The following is a 23,301-nucleotide window of genomic DNA, read 5'->3' as shown; positions in this document are numbered from 1 at the left end:
TTTTTTATCATAAAGCTGGTGAAGTGGCACACGAGACATGTTGTAAGCATTTCACATGGACCTGTAGTCCCTAGTTTCATGCTATTTTGGTTAATATTTAACATCCAATGTGGTTTGCCCTGATCACAAAGTATGCTCTTGACCTGGAAATAGCCAAAAACGTTCTGGTGCATTACAGAGTCCCAAACCCCTTCCCCACGCTATTATTACTGGGCTACAGGCTGTATTCAGTGAAAACACCAAAATCTCATGGGGAGTCAGGTCCATTTTCTCTGGAGTTTTTATTTTATTTCTTCTGCCTGGTGGTAAAACAGTGATTGTACTGATTGTACTGTACCTTGTAGGTGCACTAAAAATGTTTTAAGATGTAATACTGAAGTTAATTGTCTGGTCTCTGTTATAGTTTTAATAAGGTAATGTTTGTAAGGGTTGCTAGAACCAATTACGGCTTTAGTCTGGCTGACAGAAAATGTTTATTATTTAAAATATTGGCAATTTTTAATGCATTTTGACTTGTTAAGTAATAATATATATTTTGGCCATACCTCTTATTGAGATGTAACGGTACTGTATGGATTTCTATATTAGTGATGCAATTTGTTTCCCGTTACCTACATGCTCAGATCCTGAATTGTATTCAATTAATTTAAATGCCCTAATATAAGTTCTCCTCGGGAGGCTGACAATTTGGACCATGCACAGTTTTCCACATTTTTTTTTTAAACAAACACTTAGATCAGCAAAGCCATGAATATAAAAACTGAACATAAAATGGATGGAACTAAAAAAAAAAACAATTATGCACTTTAACCAGTATAGAAAATGTAAGGTTAAATGTTGCAATGTGGTCAATGTACTGTATAATAAAGGTTTAGTTGTGATTGTTTTTAAGCTTATGTAGTTATATGTAGTTGATAAGAGTAAATGCGACCAAAATAAAAGACTTTGTCCTGTGAAGACAAGCATCTCAGTGAGTACAATGTAAAATGGATATGTTAATAGGATCTGGATCACTGATGGATTGACTGGATTTACCAAAATGTACACATTCCCCTCAACCTTCCAGAATTGATGATGCACATACATTCTCATCTTGATTTTATTTTTGACAGAGAACTGCCAATACAATCTCAGCTGTCCACACTCCTATGTGTCCATGATTTATAATGCCTCATTGACATGGTTCAAAAGATGAGGGGGTGTTAGAGTGAGACCCATGTACCTACACAGACATGAAAGGTAATTCTTCTGGCTCCAAAATAAGATTTATTCTAAATGACTTTTGGACAAATGTTATGTGTGAAGGCCAACTACTGTGACAGGAAGACAATGCCGCTTTTCCAACACCAATGGAACTATCCAACCTACAGTGACACAAATACTAAGACCTGGAATTTACAGTACCAAACACAGCTATACATACAAAATTAGAAATGTCAGCGACTTGGGCAACAATGGGTAATAACTATTCCACCTCCAGTCGTTCATCATTCCTTATAAAGATGAAGAGTGGACAATGATCTACACAGGGATACCAGTATTTTTAATAAGCAAGTGATATATGACTTGTTTTAAAAATAAAATCAACTGCTAGGCTTTTCATGTTTCCTACAGGACAGCCAATGTTGCAGTTATGCTGGGGTTGACTAGGAAGAGGGTGGGAGTCGATGCACTGATCTCCATGAGAGAAGATGATAAACCGCTGAGCCAAGCACTGTTTAATCCATATATAGAGAATTATAACAGTTTGATCATATATTCCAAGTAAAGAGCAGAACACTACAGACTCAGTAACATTAAGAAAACTGACTTGTAGTTTTTTTTTTAATTTAAAATCATTTGGCAGAACAAAACATAAGACCACAGAAGTGATAGTCAGCCCTGTAAACATCAAAGAAAAACATGCTGTATATGTTTCTAAAGAGTGAAAAGACAGCTTGTACTATCTAACCAGGGAGCCAGCATGAACAATATTCTCTTTGTCATTTCAGATACAAAACAAGGCAGAAACGTGTTCCACATTTAATGATGAGGGTCTTTAAAGAAGCTTCGTTTGAAATATGAAATATTGTTGTTAAAGTTACAGTGTGTTGTTAACGTTGGAGCATATATATAAATGTTTGTAGTGTTTGACTTAAACCAGCATGTGGGATCAAGAAAATGTATGTTTAGTTATTTGTCTTAAAAACACAAAAACTATTCAAATAAGACTTACTTTTTTAAGACTTCAATTTGAGCGTTAGTTAGATAACTGACTTGGAGAAATAAAATAAATGCATTCATTACATTTTTAAACGTATTTAATAATTACTTACATTTAAAATCTTACCCTTGCATTTAGAAAAAAAAAAAGTTAGAAATCATTGAAATTTTAGCATTTCTATTTCTTAAATAGGGTTATAGGTATTTCCTGGTCTGGGACTCATTTTAATCAGTATTTTATGTCATCAGATAATAGCCAGCTTGCCCATTCGTAGTAGTACAATATACAGATATGAAAGACATAACCTAGTCTGAAACAATAGCCTCACCCTACTGGCCTTTGAACTCTCCTTAATGACATTACAATTGCAAAGTGGCAGCCCTTATCTGAAGACTTAATTCACCAACAGCTCGCACTCTGAGCAGTGCCTATTATTGTATTATGTGATTTCTGTGCAAAAATAAATAAAAAAATCCATCTCACGGGATCTCCCTCTTTTAACCTGAAGGCTAATTACCCTTCAATGTACATTTTAGGAGGAACACAGCGGGGGAGGGATTTGTGTAAATGTGATAGAAAATCACCGCAGCTGGTATCCTTGTTTCCATGGCAGCTAAAAGCATTAAGGCAGACTGCGGTACCCAAATAACATCCACTTACTGTGCTTACACATGGCTGCAGTGGCTCCATGTGTAAGCATCATTATGTTTTCAATGTTGAAAAGTGGCATGTGCCAATTTCAATATTTTATTATTTCTTTATAGGTCAGCTGTGTTGTGGACACTTAACTGTAGGAAAACTGACATGGGTTAAAACATCATTGACATCATTTGGACAGCACGTGTTTATTTTTCTTACAATTGTGTGAAAATTTCAAGCTTACCAACCAAAGGCTGAAACAAGTGGCTTTGCGATATACCTAATTGCAGAACTGGTACAGTCAAGCTTTTAAAACTGTCATTGCTCCTGTACCACTGCACAGTATCCAGGACCACAAGTATTATTCTGTCACAGATGTACTGAAATAGATTTTCTAGTTGAACCCAGTGACTGTAAAAAGTCAGTTATAAGCCAGCTGGGGGCATTATTTGTACAGTGTATACGGTAAATAAATCTACATTTTTAAAGAGGTAGCCAAGAAAAACAACAGATAAGAAGAAAAAGAAAACAATCAAACTTATATTTTATATATATATATATATATATATATATATATTATATATATATATATATATATATATATATATAATATATATATATATACAGCTCTGGAAAAATCTTGGGGAACATTGTCAGAGCAGAAGGAAGCAAGTTTTCTTCCAGGACAACAAATTCCAGCCTTGCTGAAGCACCCCCAGATGAGTCCAATTTTCAGCTTTGCCCAACACCTGGTCGTCTAATGGTTAGACGGAGACCTGGAGAGGCCTACAAGGCACAGTGTCTCGCACCCACTGTGAAATGTGGTGGAGGATCGGTGATGATCTGGGGGTGCTTCAGCAAGGCTGGAATCGGGCAGCTTTGGCATGAATCAAGCCAAGTACAAGGTTGTCCTGGAAGAAAACTTGCTTCCTTCTGCTCTGACAATGTTCCCCAACTCTGAGGATTGGTTTTTCCAGCAGGACAATGCTCCATGCCACACAGCCAGGTCAATCAAGGTGTGGATAGAGGACCACCAGATCAAGACCCTGTCATGGCCAGCCCAATCTCCAGACCTGAACCCCATTGAAAACCTCTGAAATGTGATCAAGAGGAAGATGGATGGTCACAAGCCATCAAACAAAGCCGAGCTGCTTGAATTTTTGCGCCAGGAGTGGCATAAAGTCACCCAACATCAATGTGAAAGACTGGTGGAGAGCATGCCAAGACGCATGAAAGCTGTGATTGAAAATCAGGGTTATTCCACCAAATATTGATTTTTGAACTCTTCCTAAGTTAAAACATTAGTACTGTGTTGTTTAAAAATGAATATGAACTTATTTTCTTTGCATTATTCAAGGTCTGACAACACTGCATCTTTTTTGTTATTTTGACCAGTTGTCATTTTCTGCAAACAAATGCTCTAAATGACAATATTTTTATTTGGAATTTGGGAGAAATGTTGTCAGTAGTTTATAGAATAAAACAAAAATGTTCATTTTACCCAAACACATACCTATAAATAGTAAAACCAGAGAACTGATCATTTTGCAGTGGTCTCTTAATTTTTTCCAGAGCTGTATATATATATATATATATATATATATATATATATATATATATATATATATATATATATATATAGCGCAGAACATTCTGTATCTCTCTGTGTGCTGTTATTAAATAGAATACTGTAAGCACGTTTATTGGTAGCAACTGTATTAACATTGCTTATTTAGGCTATTACTGGTAAGTTTAATGATGTCAAAAGATGGCCATCTTTTAAAATAAAGTGAACGTTGATACTGGATGTTTTTGGTTTGCTGAGTATGCTTTGCTTCAAGGACTCTTAGCAATGCGTTTGTCCTCTATGCTTCAATAACACCACGACAATGTCGTCTGAAGCTTGTCATGAGATGTGCAATACGTTGGTTGAGGATTTCATCTGGAAATACATCTTTCCAGTACATCCCACACAGGCTGGATAGGGTTTAGGTCTGGTGAGCCTGAAGGCCATCTAATGTGCTCATCCTCTAGATTCTGGGTGACTAAGCAACCTTGTGAGAACATGCATTAATATCTGTAGGCATACAGTCACAGCCAATGGCACTAGCAGTCACAAATCCATAAAGGTTCACATCCATATATTTTTATGTCCAAAACATTACAGATGGTCATCGTTAGAAGTTGGGTACTGCTCCCTACACTGTAAGTCAAAAGTCTCAACGATCCTAAATCTTTTTAGGATTTTAACAGTCATTTTAAAGGGCTGATTACACACAGGCGGTCCACAGCGGATGTCTGCCGAGCTACCGGTCTTTGGAGGACTTTGGTGTCCCACTTTCACCTCATTGGGTTCCTGGCCAGTAGGGTCCACTATAGTGTGGTGAGGAGAAACAGTCCCTGCTGATTTTGCCTCCCTAACCCACGGGAGTGCCAATGTGACACTCCCTGTGAAATCCTCAGCGAACACCAGCAACTTCGCACAGCCAAGGTACAAACCTGCTCTACCCTGATTGCATGACTCACCTGCACACCCCACTGTCATGCCTTTACCAGAGGGAGAATCCGAATCAATGTATTACTTAAAACATTACCTGCATTTTGTTCTTCAGAATAGAGATGTGACGTGTTTCCCACGGCCCATGGAAGTGTAAATGTACCAGGAAGCAATATTACATTTTTCTAAATCTTTTGCATGATATTTAAGAAACCTGCATATCCCTGATTAAATTACAAATAACAAAATCACAAAAAACAAGCTGAGGGCATAAAAATCTTGAGCGTAACATTAAGGGGACAAGTGATAAAGCTAATGATAAAGCCCTAGTTATTAACATTCAGGGTGAACTTTAGTAATCATCAAAAATATAACTTCTATTTTATTTTCTAATGTTTTTTTTCGTTTCAGAACGTTTTAAACTGTAAATTCACATTGTAATTTTGTAGTTTACTATACTTGTTTTTTCTGTGTATTGATCATCTTGTACAGTGCTTTATAATGCATGTAAGCTTAAAGGTGCTTGTCACAAAGACGGCCGGAGTGGGTGGCGTCAGACCAGAAGCAGGAAAATAAACAGAGAGAGAGAGGTGGAGTTTGGTGGAGCTGAGCGAATGGTCTCGCTCAGTATTTAATGATATTTATCTACTATTATTATTATTATTTTTACCTCCGTCTCCTATCCCGTTCTTCACTCACCGAACACCCAACCGCGAGTATGTGAAAAAGTGCATCTATATATACTGTTGTGCTGGGATTCAATTACTAATTAATTATTCACTTGAATCCCAGCACGTGAATTAATAAAGTGCAATTCCCCATGCTCACATATTATTACATTTTACTTGCATGTGAAGTGCTGTGCAATCCTCGTGCCTAAATACACATATACATTTTAAACACTCGTGTTACACAGACCCGTTTATATCCCGTGTACCAATGTCTATACACCAACATTTAAACACACCACATGCAACACATAACAGATAATATACACAGGGGAGGGAACTTTGTCACATATACCCCCCCCTGTGCAAAGCCCAAAAGTCCCGCCCAAAGTTCTTGGCCAGGACCGGAGGCTTCCAGGGGCCCACAGGTCGTAATGCTGACAGCGGGGTGGCATTCTCCTGCCAGGGTAGTCCTGGCAGAGGAAAGGCTGCTTGGAGGGTGGTCTCTTGACCTCCCCCCTTCTTCAGAGCCGTCAGCTCCCCTTGGTGGGGCTCCGACCCCCGTTCTTCCAGCAGGGAAGAAACTGCAGTGGGAGCAGGTCTCCTGACCTCCCCCACGATCTCCGGCAGCGAAACTGCTGCTGGGGTTGGTGGTCTCCAGACCTCCTCCCCCTTCTCCGGCAGCGAAACTGCTGCTGGGGTTGGTGGTCTCCAGATCTCCTCCCCCTTCTTCATGGCTGGCAGCTCCCCTTGGTGGAGTTCCGGCCACTGTACTTCCTGCTGTGATGCAGAGCAACAGGCAGCCCCAGGCAATGCGGAGCGGCGGGCAACCCCAGGTGATGCCAGGCAGGCATCCTTGGGCGAAGCGAGGCAGGCATCCTTGGGCAAAGCGAGGCAGGCATCCTTGGGCGAAGCGAGGCAGGGAGTCAGGACAAGCTGGGGTGCGGGTGTTGGCCCTCTTCTCGGCCACTGCAGCCGGGAGGTTCTTCCCCGTGCTTCCCTCAGCAGCCTATGCAAGGGCTGCTGAGGACTGCCAGCATCTAGTCCTGGTCCTTCTGGTGCAGGGAGAGGCAGCTCCTGCTCCTCTCCCCCTGATGGAGGTGGAGGCAGAGGAAGCTCCAGCTCCTCTCCTCGTGATGGTGTGGGAAGTGATACCAGCAGGCATTCACCCTCTGCTGGTGGGGGAAGTGATACCAGCAGGCATTCACCCTCTGCTGGTGGGGGAAGTGATACCAGCAGGCATTCACCCTCTGCTGGTGGGGGAAGTGATACCAGCAGGCATTCACCCTCTGCTGGGGGACGGGGACCCAGCAGGCATTCACCCTCTGCTGGGGGATGGGGACCAAGCAGGCATTCACCCTCTGCTGGTGGAGGAGGCAGAGGCAGCTCCTGCTGCTCTGCTCCTGCCGATGGAGGTGGCGAAGGCAGAGGCAGCTCCTGTTGCTCTGCTCCTGCCGATGGAGGTGGTGGAGGCGTGTAGTCTCCTGCCAATGAAGGTGGCGGAGGCAGAGGCAGCTCCTGCTGCTCTGCGCCTGCCGGTGGAGGTGGCGGAGGCAGAGGCAGCTCCTGCTGCTCTGCACCTGCCGGTGGAGGTGGGAGTGGCGTGTAGTCTCCTGGCGGTGGAGGTGGGAGCGGCATGTAGTCTCCCCTTGTTACAGGGGACTGGTGCAGCTCTCCCTCACTTGCAGGGGACTGGTGCGGCTCTCCCTCACTTTGCAGGGGGACTGGTGTGGCTCTTCCTCCTGCTCTGGAGACAGAGGCGGAACCTCTCCCTCTGGTGCTGGAGACGGCAGCAATGGCTCCTCTCCCTCTGGTGCTGGAGACAGCTTCTCTCCCTCTGGCGGCAAAACCAGCAGGAACTCTTCCTCTGCTGGTGGAGATGGGAGTGGTGGATGCTCTGCCTTCCTCTTCCCCCTTCTCTGCCTCCTCCTCACCTTCCTCTCCTGTGCCAGTTCCTCCTCTCCCTCTTGGTAGGGGCAGCGCACCACCGGGTGCCCGAACTCCCCACAGGCAAGGCACCAGCCTTGGTCCTCCAGACCACAGAGGAAGTCCTCCAGATCCTGGAAGCCATGTCTCCAGTTCCAGCCTTCCATTTCTTATTTTTTTTTTTTTTTGTTGTTGTTTTTTTTTTTTTTTTGTTTTTGGACCCGAAACTGCGGTCGGAGGAGGCAGAGGCAGCTCCTGGTGGTGGACTGGTTTCGTGGCCTTCAGGCGAAGCCACTCCTCCACATCCTCCACCTTTCCCTGATCGAGGGCCTTCAAAAAGAGGGGGTCTTCATAGGGGCAAACTTCCCGGAGGTGCCCATACTCCATGCAGGAGGCACACCATGGAGCCCCTCCTTCCTTTAACTCCTCCTGGCGATCACGACATGGCTGCCTTTCTTCCTCCCATCCCATTTTTTAAATTTGTTTTTTTTTTTTTGGTTATTTGTGTGTTGGTTTTTTTTTTTTTTTTTTTTTTTAAACAACAAATTGCGGTTCCTGCTCTGGTCTGACGCTTGGAGGTGCTGTTAATCCCACGATGACACCACGTGTCACAAAGACGGCCGGAGTGGGTGGCGTCAGACCAGAAGCAGGAAAATAAACAGAGAGAGAGGTGGAGTTTGGTGGAGCTGAGCGAATGGTCTCGCTCAGCATTTAATGAGTGAACAGAACACAGAAAATAAACGGTTGTAACAAACAAAAACACAGGACACGGCACATTCGCCAAAATAAACAGACTAACAAAACGGACTATACAGACAAACACGGTGAGCAGATATTTAACTACTATTATTATTATTATTATTATTATTATTATTATTATTATTATTATTTTTACCTCTGTCTCCTATCCCGTTCTCCACTCACCGAACACCCAACCGCGAGTATGTGAAAACGTGCATCTATATATACTGTTGTGCTGGGATTCAATTACTAATTAATTATTCACTTGAATCCCAGCACGTGAATTAATAAAGTGCAATTCCCCGTGCTCACATATTATTACATTTTACTTGCATGTGAAGTGCTGTGCAATCCTCGTGCCTAAATACAAATATACATTTTAAACACTCGTGTTACACAGACCCGTTTATATCCCGTGTACCAATGTCTATACACCAACATTTAAACACACCACATGCAACACATAACAGATAATATACACAGGGGAGGGAACTTTGTCACATATACCCCCCCCTGTGCAAAGCCCAAAAGTCCCGCCCAAAGTTCTTGGCCAGGACCGGAGGCTTCCAGGGGCCCACAGGTCGTAATGCTGACAGCGGGGTGGCATTCTCCTGCCAGGGTAGTCCTGGCAGAGGAAAGGCTGCTTGGAGGGTGGTCTCTTGACCTCCCCCCTTCTTCAGAGCCGTCAGCTCCCCTTGGTGGGGCTCCGACCCCCGTTCTTCCAGCAGGGAAGAAACTGCAGTGGGAGCAGGTCTCCAGACCTCCTCCCCCTTCTCCAGCAGCGAAACTGCTGCTGGGGTTGGTGGTCTCCAGACCTCCTCCCCCTTCTCCGGCAGCGAAACTGCTGCTGGGGTTGGTGGTCTCCAGATCTCCTCCCCCTTCTTCATGGCTGGCAGCTCCCCTTGGTGGAGTTCCGGCCACTGTACTTCCTGCTGTGATGCAGAGCAACAGGCAGCCCCAGGCAATGCGGAGCGGCGGGCAACCCCAGGTGATGCCAGGCAGGCATCCTTGGGCGAAGCGAGGCAGGCATCCTTGGGCAAAGCGAGGCAGGCATCCTTGGGCGAAGCGAGGCAGGGAGTCAGGACTAGCTGGGGGGCGGGTATTGGCCCTCTTTTCGGCCACTGCGGCCAGGAGGTTCTTCCCCGTGCATCCCTCAGCAGCCTATGCAAGGGCTGCTGAGGACTGCCAGCATCTAGTCCTGGTCCTTCTGGTGCAGGGAGAGGCAGCTCCTGCTCCTCTCCCCCTGATGGAGGTGGAGGCAGAGGAAGCTCCAGCTCCTCTCCTCGTGATGGTGTGGGAAGTGATACCAGCAGGCATTCACCCTCTGCTGGTGGGGGAAGTGATACCAGCAGGCATTCACCCTCTGCTGGTGGGGGAAGTGCTACCAGCAGGCATTCACCCTCTGCTGGTGGGGGAAGTGATACCAGCAGGCATTCACCCTCTGCTGGTGGGGGAAGTGATACCAGCAGGCATTCACCCTCTGCTGGGGGACGGGGACCCAGCAGGCATTCACCCTCTGCTGGGGGATGGGGACCCAGCAGGCATTCACCCTCTGCTGGTGGAGGAGGCAGAGGCAGCTCCTGCTGCTCTGCTCCTGCCGATGGAGGTGGCGGAGGCAGAGGCAGCTCCTGTTGCTCTGCTCCTGCCGATGGAGGTGGCGGAGGCGTGTAGTCTCCTGCCAGTGAAGGTGGCGGAGGCAGAGGCAGCTCCTGCTGCTCTGCGCCTGCCGGTGGAGGTGGCGGAGGCAGAGGCAGCTCCTGCTGCTCTGCACCTGCCGGTGGAGGTGGGAGTGGCGTGTAGTCTCCTGGCGGTGGAGGTGGGAGCGGCATGTAGTCTCCCCTTGTTACAGGGGACTGGTGCAGCTCTCCCTCACTTGCAGGGGACTGGTGCGGCTCTCCCTCATTTGCAGGGATACTGGTGTGGCTCTTCCTCCTGCTCTGGAGACAGAGGCGGAACCTCTCCCTCTGGTGCTGGAGACGGCAGCAATGGCTCCTCTCCCTCTGGTGCTGGAGACAGCTTCTCTCCCTCTGGCGGCAAAACCAGCAGGAACTCTTCCTCTGCTGGTGGAGATGGGGGAGTGGTGGATGCTCTGCCTTCCTCTTCCCCCTTCTCTGCCTCCTCCTCACCTTCCTCTCCTGTGCCAGTTCCTCCTCTCCCTCTTGGTAGGGGCAGCGCACCACCGGGTGCCCGAACTCCCCACAGGCAAGGCACCAGCCTTGGTCCTCCAGACCACAGAGGAAGTCCTCCAGATCCTGGAAGCCATGTCTCCAGTTCCAGCCTTCCATTTCTTTATTTTTTTTTGTTGTTGTTTTTGTTTTTTTTTGTTTTTGGACCCGAAACTGCGGTCGGAGGAGGCAGAGGCAGCTCCTGGTGGTGGACTGGTTTCGTGGCCTTCAGGCGAAGCCACTCCTCCACATCCTCCACCTTTCCCTGATCGAGGGCATTCAAAAAGAGGGGGTCTTCAAAGGGGCAAACTTCCCGGAGGTGTCCATATTCCAGGCAGGAGGCACACCATGGAGCCCCTCCTTCCTTTACCTCCTCCTGGCGATCACGACATGGCTGCCTTTCTTCCTCCCATCCCATTTTTTAAATTTGTTTTTGTTATTGTGTGTTGGTTTTTTTTTTTTTTTTTTTTTTTTTTAAACAACAAATTGCGGTTCCTGCTCTGGTCTGACGCTTGGAGGTGCTGTTAATCCCACGTAGGACAACACGTGTCACAAAGACGGCCGGAGTGGGTGGCGTCAGACCAGAAGCAGGAAAATAAACAAAGAGAGAGAGGTGGAGTTTGGTGGAGCTGAGTGAATGGTCTCGCTCAGCATTTAATGAGTGAACAGACACAGAAAATAAACGGTTGGAACAAACAAAAACACAGGCCACGGCACATTCGCCAAAATAAACAGACTAACAAAACAGACAATACAGACAAACACGGTGAGCAGATATTTATTACTATTATTATTATTATTATTATTATTATTATTATTATTATTATTATTATTATTATTATTTTTACCTCTGTCTCCTATCCCGTTCTCCACTCACCGAACACCCAACCGCGAGTATGTGAAAAAGTGCATCTATATATACTGTTGTGCTGGGATTCAATTACTAATTAATTATTCACTTGAATCCCAGCACGTGAATTAATAAAGTGCAATTCCCCGTGCTCACATATTATTACATTTTACTTGCATGTGAAGTGCTGTGCAATCCTCATGCCTAAATACACATATACATTTTAAACACTCGTGTTACACAGACCCGTTTATATCCCGTGTACCAATGTCTATACACCAACATTTAAACACACCACATGCAACACATAACAGATAATATACACAGGGGCGGGCACTTTGTCACAGTGCTTTACCATGATTTTACTGTGATCTACCCTAATATACTACACTTTTGCTTTGCTTTTTCCACGCAATACCTCAGTAACTGTAAGGGTAGTAAAACGCACTTGTCCTAGTCCCTTGTTGTATTTGTCTCTGTGCTTGTGTGATAAATGTTGTCATTCAAATTCTGGAACCCCTGTTTCACACATATACTGTGTCTCCAAGTTGCAGGATATATTCCTGATAAACCCACTTTCTGCCTCTGTACTCACTGCCTGCAATTTTATATTGCAGTGGCCAATTCTTTTTTCAGCATCAAAAAGATTTACCTACTACAGTGAAATGTCCTTAACATGAATCTGAGGTGAACAGCAAAACAGCAGCAAAATAATTTAAAGCTGAGGAGAGACATCGATGTATTGATGCACTGTATCGATAGTCAAGCCAGTGCATCATTTTTGTGTTAAGGGTTTTAACAAAGGAAATGTTATGCTGGCTCTGTTGAACAACAACAGTGCGGTCTCATCAGTGCATCAGCATGATAACTGTCTGGATTGAGCAAAGTAGGGTACATCTCTGGGGTCTTCAAGTGGTCACCTTTCATCATCAGTGTTTTGTCGACTAGCCCACAACACCTCAATAGGGCTCGACAGTGATTCTAGCTTCCCAGCATCACCCCCCAGCCCCCTCTCCATCCCCCACTCAAAAAGCATACCGTCTCAAAATCTGTGTTTTCAACTATAGCATCTGCATTTTTACATATTGCATCAACATAGTTATATTATTTTTCCAGTGTAATTGTTTCAGATTAACAAAGTTAAAAAAAAAAATACTTGTGCTAATTCTCAGGCACTTCCATTGAAATTGTCATGTTTTAGATGATCTTCACGTAAACGACAGTGTTAGCTAGTCTGCTGGTACACTACATTGGACCGCCACGGAATTTGTTTTCTTTTTGTTTTTAAAAAGAGGATGCAGGGAGCAATGGAACCATTTTTACACGCTGCATTGCATATAACTATTTTGAAATATAAACAATATTATTGGACAGGGATAAAAATGGGAAATATTGTCTTTTATACCTGTGTTTTAGAAATGCACTGCTGCTACTGTTTTGTGTTTTATTAAAAGGTTCTGCATAGTTTTTGTCTTGGTTGGTTGTTACTCTGACTGGTTATGGATTTAAACTTTTTATTTTTATTTTGCTTTGACTGATGTAATCAATTTAATATGCATAGTAATCCACAGTAATCCACAGCTCCACCTGTATCACTGCGTTTTTTTTTTTTTTTACCCTTTCATAAGGTCGATGAATCGATGCATCGGCTTTTTTGGAGAACGATATATCAATAGTGAAAAATTAGGCATTGCCTCAGCCTTAATAAAATTCACTTTAATTAACATTTTAATTAAAACTTAAATACAGCAAATGTCTTTATTTATTAGATGTTATACAACTTTGACAGAAAGAACATTTTCAGTTACATTTGCCCCACATTCATAGTCAAGTTCTGTACATCTCTGTTTTACTGTATTTAAGAATTAGTGTAATATTTGGTATAAGAAAATTCAGAATCATCAGCCAATCAGCTTCCAGGTCAAGCTGGCTTCTATCAGACAGTAGATGCTGGAACATCGCAGCATTCACTGTGACTCAAACTTAAAATCAATCCGCACGTGCCAGCTTTTTCATTTTGACTTGCCATAATGACAGCAAATACCACACAAAGACTTGGTCTGTGTGTATTTCATTATCCACCAGAACCAACCAATCAATACTTTCCACCAAAGAAAGCAACCAGTCCTGTACCCGCAACTGCCGAATCAGCCAATCACGGCCTGTCAGCTCAACTGGAGCTCAGCATCTTTCAACAACAATCGAGACAAGGACAATTCAGTAATATTGCGCCATTCAGATATCTGGCACTGTCCAGATAACTATAAGCAATTCTGACAAGTATACCATTGTAACATCATAGCAAGGTTTCAACACATGAAACTGAAAACATAGAAAAGGACAGTTATCAGCTAAAGACTGACTAAAGACTGATGCTGTGAACTACAAACTGGAATATATGGTAAACTGCAGCATAACAATGTACATTAACCAGGCTCAATGTTTATAAAGTAAAGCTGTTAATATGCTTTTATATTATTATCTGTAGTGTTTCACGTATCTATGATATGTAATCATGGAGGATTAACAACCTTCCTTAATTGTTGTAATTTGTTGCCTCATAGATTGGGAGCAACTTATTTTACCTTGGCCCCTAGTTTTCCAGTCATGTCATGAAAATCCAGTCATCTTTTTCTACAATAATTTAATTGACTTCTGTCCAACTGACATCCCCCACAGCACTTCATCTTTATCAATAATTAATAACACAATCTGATTGATTTTTGCAGTACTTTGAACACCTTGGGGGCAATCATGTGTCTGCTAAGGTATACACTAGAAAGGTAAAAGAAAATGCTGTTGGTCACATATTATTAGATGACAATAAAGCCAATTATCGATGCAAACATTAGAGGTGCTCAGTACTACCACTTTCAAAACACCCAATCTGTCATGCAAATATAACTGATGACTGCATTACTTGTAAAAGGAATAGCTAAATATTTTTAAAGTAGCCACCATAAAAATAGTGTACTTGTGATGCAGGGGCTCATTGAAGCTTCTTAAGCAAGTCACCTATGGGGACCTGAGTTTGAATCTGGTCGAGTTCGGTGGTCCCAGAATGGCAGGGATCATTCAGGTTCTGTCAGGAATATATTATTAATTAAAGCGTACACTAGACAACATTACTGCATTATACATATCTTCACACAACATTCTTTGGCCTTTGGCCTCGCCTTTTCGAGGTATCCCTGCCCATTATTTAGCTTGCAGATAAGTGGAGAGGATGAACGTAGAGAAGCCATGGGCAGGATAGCTGCCTTCCCCCGTTAGACAAAGCCGAAAAGCAGGCGGAGGCTGGGGAGGAGGTGGCAAACTGGCGCACAGCACTGACGTAATGTCAGCTGTTAGGTTTTACTTTTGTAAAATGAATATTCTTTTAACAAAGGTAATACTGTTTTATTATTGTGGTTATAATATTATAATGAGTATAGGAAAGAAAAAGGAAACCCAGGTTCAAACTCAATCACTATCTCAAAGCGTACTTTTAGATTTGAATCTCATACATGCAAACACATACATAAGAACATAAGAACATAAGAAAGTTTACAAACGAGAGGAGGCCATTCGGCCCATCTTGCTCGTTTGGTTGTTAGTAGCTTATTGATCCCAGAATCTCATCAAGCAGCTTCTTGAAGGATCCCAGGGTGTCAGCTTCAACAACATTACTGGGGAGTTGATTCCAGACCCTCACAATTCTCTGTGTAAAAAAGTGCCTCCTATTTTCTGTTCTGAATGCCCCTTTGTCTAAACTCCATTTGTGACCCCTGGTCCTTGTTTCTTTTTTCAGGCTGAAAAAGTCCCTTGGGTCGACACTGTCAATACCTTTTAGAATTTTGAATGCTTGAATTAGGTCGCCACATAGTCTTCTTTGTTCAAGACTGAACAGATTCAATTCTTTTAGCCTGTCTGCATATGACATGCCTTTTAAGCCCGGAATAATTCTGGTCGCTCTTCTTTGCACTCTTTCTAGAGCAGCAATATCTTTTTTATAGCGAGGTGACCAGAACTGCACACAATATTCAAGAAGAGGTCTTACTAGTGCATTGTACAGTTTTAACATTACTTCCCTTGATTTAAATTCAACACTTTTCACAATGTATCTGAGCATCTTGTTAGCTTTTTTTATAGCTTCCCCACATTGTCTAGATGAAGACATTTCTGAGTCAACAAAAACTCCTAGGTCTTTTTCATAGATTCCTGCTCCAATTTCAGTATCTCCCATATGATATTTATAATGTACATTTTTATTTCCTGCGTGCAGTACCTTACACTTTTCTCTATTAAATGTCATTTGCCATGTGTCTGCCCAGTTCTGAATCTTGTCTAGATCATTTTGAATGGCCTTTGCTGCTGCAACAGTGTTTGCCACTCCTCCTACTTTTGTGTCGTCTGCAAATTTAACATGTTTGCTTACTATACCATACCATCTGCCATCACTTTCAAATAAATCTGAAGTGATAAAAAACGTGTTTTATACTGTATTTTTAAATAGATGAACTGGGTATGCAATTTAAACACATTTTTAACTGCAGTCTGTTGCTACCACTTGCATGGTTTTAATGATCCTCTCCTTAATTAACAAGATGTCCGCTGCCATTGTTTATTGCTGCCTTTTCTATTGAACCTGGTCACATTGGCAGTATCTTATTCTGCATCCTACAAGTCATCCCACAATATCTGCAGAGATTAAAAAAAAATGTCATGCATTCATCATTACCACATTTGTGAAACAGTTTTTTTTTTCTGAAAAGGGAAAGATTTGCCAATTGCTCTGATGGACTATGCTGCCAGGAACACGCTAACCCAAGAAAATCCTTCAGCGTAACAGTTTGTAATGCTCTATTTCAAATTTGATCACAGATGCTCAGTATTCTTGAGCACTAATAGACTCATCTAAGTTACAGCTGAAACAGCTGCTGAGAAATATGACACCAAGCTTCCCATTAACAAAAAATCAACCATTTACCAGCAGATTCCAATCTAATGAAATGGGGGAAGGAGCGACAGTACAACTGGTACCCCAGAAGCAATCACTTCAAGGACAAAAAAAAAATCATGAAGTTGAAATACATCTTGCATGTAACTTGAAAGAAAGTATATTATGTTAGCATTTACTAACCGAGGTGTCTTCAAAAGAGTTAATTTAAACAGCTTTATAAATATAATCACAATCTACAATCACAAGTCATCTTCAGAAACTAACTTTGCTTTTTTCCTTTTCTAAGCTTTTAATGAATGTTGAAGAGGAACCATTTCCCACAGAGGTATACATCTCACCAGCACACACTGGAAATGGAAAAGGAGTTTTGGATCTCAGTTAATCGAAAGCTTCATTTAGATAAATAAAATACCAAAGTCATGAAAAACACATGCAAATACTGTATAGCTGCACAATCCAATTGTCAAATCTGTTAAATAAGCAATTGATCATAACTTTGATTAATCGATTAGTCTGACAAGTAGCATGTGTAACTTGTTCAGCGGGCTTTTCATATTTATATACAGTTTTTTTTTTTTATGTGTTTTGAGAATTTAGATCAGTCAGCTGTAAACTCATGTACATGTAAGGATAGCAGTGGAGAGTTGCCATATGTCAGCTGTCTCAATTGGAAATGTTCCTTGGTGACAGAGAGAACAGATTACTCCTGTGAAAGGAAGGGCTGAGCAGCAGTTATCTATTATATTTACTTATTTATTTATATTTTTCAATGCAAAATTCTATGTGTCCATCGTATTATTTAAGCTGTATTTTGTCACCATCAGCAAACTGCCAAAAACTGCTGTGCACAGAGGAACTATGTCAAAATAGAGCTCATCTCCGTCATACCACATTATACTGTGTGTGAGAGGTGCACATTCTGAATCATAAAATTGAATCCCACTCTTGTTACATTTAAACTGCCTGATATTTGATCACTTCACAATCTCACCAAAGTTACAGTATTTTAAATGCATTTCCATATGAACTACAGCACTAAGATGGATAAGTCAGTTTATAGCGCAAAGTAGTTATTTTATGCCTTAAACAATGACATCATGCAGTAGTGAGCTCATTTCCCTTCACAATCTTTCATTCAATATATCGGAGGTTCCCCGAAGGCCTGTTCCCAAAAGAGCAAACACACACACAGTAATTACAAAACATGTGCCGGGTGGCTCAGTGAATTGGGATATGTGCCCATTCACTTTTGGGTCACCTACATCAGCTCAGGTTGTTAGTTACTGAGAAACATTTCTATCTAAATACTGTGAAATTAGGTCTGCTGTCTGCAGTCTATTTCCTGGTGGAATTGTATCCACATACAACAACTATAATTATTGTACAGGACTGTATGGTCACGATGAATTGCTCCATACAAAGTGGCTATTCTAGGGCAGGGCTGAAGGACTTTGGCACGGGAGAAGCTAGCAAAGTGACTGTTTATGATATAACAGCTCTGCTATATGAGAAAATAGTGAAATTACATCTGTTCTTATTTCCAAGCTGAATGTAAAAATAAGTGCTGTGAATTCCAAAAACAATTATATTTATTGAAATCATCTTGAAATTCTGCCTCTAATCTTTTAACCTGGGTGGCCCTCTCTGATCTTAAGATAATGGTTTCTGAAACCGTAAAAGCAGTCTAATAGTCCGGTAAATCAGAGATGGCATCTGCTTCTGACAGACAAATAAGTCAGTGGGAAGGTAATGAAGGATGCCCCTCTTTCTGACTTGCAGTCTAACTCTGTAATGTGTTTAATGTGACCTTGTTGACTTTGCCCCTTTTATCTAGTGCCCTTCATGGCCTCTCTGCCCTTTAGCTTCCCCTCTGAGCTGTGCTGTCAGACTTGCTTGATTTTTTGCTTGATGCTTTGCTTGTCAGGACGCTGAGGTAAATCAGAATATTATCACTGATTTGATTTTTGGTTGAGGCGCCTGTAAATCCTTTGCTTTTATCCTGTCTAGGAATCCCCACCAGCTAATAGTTCATTACTTGATCCAGAACATCACATGGAACATGGAAACAAACATATATTTGATTTGAATTGTTAATGTTAAAAAGCATTCATTTTCCTTATAAAGTATAATAATATATGTAATATCTTTAAACACTGGAAATGTTAATTCCATATGTAAAGTTGCTAGTGCTTACTTTAATAAGGATGCCAACGCAGTCTTACACAATTATAACGCAATGCTGTATTATTTTCCATAATGAATGTAATCAAGAATGTACAAATATATAGCGCGATACTGATGAGATGGAAAAATCGTTCTCGCCAGCACCGGATTATTCTCCTTCACGAAATAAATAAGTAAATCGGCACTGGAGGGTTCATGTTTGTTTGTATCCAGCAGGGCGTGGGCCTCGATGAAGCAAGCACGTCTAAAATCCCAGCAGCAATGCAACATCGCAGAATTGTAGAAACACAAAAACAAATACATGTACTTCAGTCTTTAAGTCATTAACTAATATTCCACATACATACACAATGTCTTTATTGTTCATATAGCTATGTTTGTTAATAAAGAAAAATGACTGCTTGTATAAACAAAAATATGTAAATGTTTATGGTAATTAGTTATTTTTTAAATGGCACATGCTTTAGTCCTTGCTTATGGTCTCTATGCACCATACTAAGGAGATCTATCATAACGGTACCTAACGGTACCTGAAATCGCCAGCAAATGACATTCTCTAGACCCCTCTATGGTAGGTTTGGCGACTCTGGACTCAGCAGACACCGTGTGCAATTCTCTTAAATCCTTTGTATATTGGAAATCATTCTGTGTTTGTGTCGTCTTACCTACAGCCCGGAGGAGACAGGGAATGAAAGGTGGAGAGAGAAAACATCTCAGCCCTGTCCGCCATCTTCTTCCAGAAATGACTCTAAAGTGACTGCAGATAATCACAAAGCACAGCCCATTCAAAGGCAAACGGGATCAGGGGATGATCAGCGAAGATTTTTTATTTTTATTTTTCCCGTGGCGACACTGCGGATGTAACTAACAAAATGAACTAAAACATACAGATAAGCGAGATCATAAATCCAAAGAAGCTACGATTAAAATACAAGATAAAGGATTTTAAAGCCAATGTGCGTGTTTTTTCCCGGTGTCCAGGAACCATGCGCAGCACACAGACACACCTGCAATGATCTTGAGCTACATGGTACCAGAGCTTTGGAATGCATATAGCAACAGTGGCAGAAAAACGCAAGCGCAGCCTCTCTCGTCTGAAAAGGACGCACAGTCGAAACACACAGCTCCTCCGGCAATACGTACAGCAAGTAGTGTTACAGAGCTGCTAAAGCATTGCAACCGGGTTCAGGAAACAGCACTGCGGAAAATCATAGATACCAGTTTAAAACAGTAGGCTACACACACCCTTATCCGTCTCGTACTGGGATTATTACAACTTGCCGATTACTATTTGTCATTGAAAATTCTAATTTATCCCACATATTTGTTTTATTATTATTTTGGAATATAATACTTTAGTCCACGAACACAAAATGTGAAGGACAGCAGGCTGGTCCACATGACTTAATTAGAGGAACCTCTATAACACGTTGTCACACGTTGGTCGGGGGATTTGAGGTTGTGTCATTGTGTTCGCCTTTGCTTGTTCTGTGCCAGTACCAAACATCCATCACTCTGGCTAACTTCATGCCAGCCCCAGGTGTTTGGATATTTCGTAAAGCTAAAACACTTAAACTATACTTTACTTGTATAGACTTTACTGTCCGCATATTATCGAGACACTTGATGCACATTTGTCATGAGTTCAGATACACTCGTTTGTAATAGTATAGCATCTGTACATGTTTAAATTACTGATTTGACAAACCAAATTGAAAATGTATGGAGTAGTCAAGACCTGTCCAGGAAGAGAGGTGCTGAATTTGTTCAACCTAACGTTTACCTGGTCACCCGCGGGGTGACTATTCCGTTTTCGTTAATGGGCTGTAAACACCTTTTAACAGCGAAACATTAAATATACCAGTTATGTTATTAACAATGCCGGGTAACTACAAACACATAATTTATGCGATCCAGGGTGATTCCGTCGTGCTGTAAACAGCTCTAAAAAACAATCCCGTCGTGGTTTATCACAGCAGATTGCAGCTTGTAGTTGTGTAACTAATAGAACGCATAGGCATGCTGTTCATTACATCACCCACATTGTAATAACACATTTCATAATAATAATATTAGCAACATTTAAATATCATATGTATCACAGTGGAGAAAAACTACTGACTTACAATACTGACCTCTACTGAGAATCAAGTGTATTTTGTTAACTATTACATTTGTTAGACTATCCTTATTTTCATATTTCCATAATTTTACAAAGATTAAGTCAAATAAGTTTGAAAGTTTATTTTAATGAAAGACACCAAAAACATCAGTAGACACTACTGGTAATAAAACAAAAACACTTCAAGCAAGAGTTTCCTGATAATGACCACTGACACGGCACGAAGAGCCACTATTATTTTATTTCTGCCAGTAAAAGATCCACGTATGCACCAATGATGAGGTCCTCTTTTTTCACCCCCAGTTCTTCCATCAGTTTTTGAGCAATAGATTGTCCTTCCTCCAGGCTTTGTCCATCGTTTAGCACCACCTGCAGGTGTTATACATGTATGACATTAGAAATCTGGAGAATGCATCTACTGCAGTTGTTTATTAACTCACCTGAAGTAAAGGCTTTGACTCAAGCAAAGTTAGAATTAAAACTGCATGTGTACAGTGGAGTTTAGAACAGAAGAAACAGGCAGTTAAATACTGCTATTCTCATTCTTGTTGAACAAGCAAAGCATATGTAAATGAAAGGGGGTTTGTTATGGGTTGATATTACTCTCGGAACACAATTTCTTTTAATTATTTTTTACATTAAAAAAAGGAACACTGCACGTGGGTTTGGGTATATTCTGCACACTCTACACTTAAAACAGCCAACAAGGGCTTAGAAGACAAAGGACCCGTCTTACTGCAGGTCTTTCCACGCCCTTGTTAATCTGGTTACCAGCATATTTGGGCTATTTGTGTCGATATAAACGTAATATACTGTATGGTCAATTACAACAAAATAGCGAACTTAGGGCACCAATTTTTGTACAAGTCATGTTTTTTCTGTAACTGGGACACAGCCCAGTATGCAATACGATTGGGTTGTGATGAGTTTATAAAATGCAACGTACAGAACTCTTTCAGCACTGGACAGAGTTAATAAGGTGTCAGTTTACCCATAACCCAAAGACATTCAGTACCTGTAGAATGGAAAAGAAACTTAACAAATAGTTAAAATTAGACAAACAGTTTTGCCAAACGTGTCTATTTATAAAGCTAATTTTCTTTTTAGTTATAGTCAATACAATTCAGCTGACAGGATTTTTGCAGAATGCACTAACCTAAGTGTAACCTAATTTAACATTTGCAGAATGTATTGTATTTGATTTTCAAGCAATTTGTTTTAATGCAATGACAAAACACATCAAGGAATTCTATTCCTTTGAGTAACAAGTTAGTACAGCACTGGCATAAAGTAAGGCGTTTTCCAAACCTCTAGGGGCAGAACAATGATATAGTGTGGTCGTTGCCATTGAGAACATCTTTAAAACCTCCCTGCAGACTTTTTTTTAAGGCATTTGGTTCATTGCAATTGGTACTATAGTGCAGTCACTATATCACTGTCCTCAGTAATAACTACAGGATCATTCACAGGCAGTACAATACTTTTAGTTTGTTGCATTTGACATTTAGTGTTACTGTTTATTTAATATAAAAGCTGACAGTAGATAAAAACGAGCCCAGGTTTAATTATTTAATTACCTGTGAATTGGCATCTGTAGAATGTCAGACAGGAAAGTGCTGATTGATCAGCTCTCAGCCGACATACATTAAGGCAACTAACTGAGCTGTTAAGAAGACAGGTAGCTGAGAGTAACAGGATGGATGAGCAGGTATCTAAAAGCAATATGCTTTCTGGTTGAGGTTGATAACAATTGGTTTAGTGCTGACACAAGTCACATTATTTACATTCCGTTTAACATTGTTTTTGTTCACACCAGAAATACTTATGCACTTATCACCATTACCCTTTGAAGCAGTGGCAAATAACTTAGTTGGTCGAGCTGTGCCTGGACCTTCGAGGTGGAGAAGAGGTCTGGGAAGCAAACTGGGATGTGTGCTCTAGGTAGCGATCATCTAGCATGTGGTCTTACTGTGTAACTCATTTTTATTTTCAGTGATTGTTCACATACAAGATAACAAAAGTGACTACAACTCTCTGTAAAAACACAGAGTCAGAGGATCTTAGGTACCTCTAGCTCCATAAAATTCCCCAGCCCCTCCACTGTATCCACATGGACTCTCGTCTGCCCCACCATATAAAGGAGCCGCTCTTTCTTCACAACTCCCATGATGCCCAAAGAATCTGCAAGCACTTTCTAAAAACACAAGCATAAAACTAAATTAATGTAATATATGCATTAAAAATATTAAAAAGAACCCAGTACAACATCAATTATTTTTATTAGGACAACTTGCCTATATAACTCCTATTGGATCTGAGGCTTATTACAGCATTTTAACAACATAACGTTATGCTATTACAACA

General features: G+C 41.6%; 1 protein-coding gene across 4 annotated transcripts in view; it reads right to left on the bottom strand.

The window, feature by feature from the left end:
- The window catches only part of LOC121319927 (C-Jun-amino-terminal kinase-interacting protein 2-like), a 54,090-nt gene extending 34,189 nt beyond the window's left edge, over nucleotides 1-19,901 (bottom strand). For 2 of the 4 annotated variants that reach the window (XM_041257897.1, XM_041257898.1), the window contains exon 1: nucleotides 19,481-19,901. In XM_041257897.1, the coding sequence (XP_041113831.1) occupies nucleotides 19,481-19,545 (65 nt within the window). In that variant the 5' untranslated portion in view covers nucleotides 19,546-19,901. The remainder of the gene's footprint in view (nucleotides 1-19,480) is intronic. The other 2 variants (XM_041257899.1, XM_041257900.1) reach the window with 1 other exon arrangement.
- Between the last annotated feature and the right edge of the window lie 3,400 nt (nucleotides 19,902-23,301).

This window comes from Polyodon spathula, chromosome 8 (genome assembly GCF_017654505.1).
Source record: "Polyodon spathula isolate WHYD16114869_AA chromosome 8, ASM1765450v1, whole genome shotgun sequence".
In the NCBI taxonomy this organism is placed as follows: Eukaryota; Metazoa; Chordata; class Actinopteri; order Acipenseriformes; family Polyodontidae; genus Polyodon; species Polyodon spathula.
The sequence above is the reverse complement of the archived record's forward strand: the minus strand, read 5'-3'. Positions and strand labels throughout refer to the sequence as shown.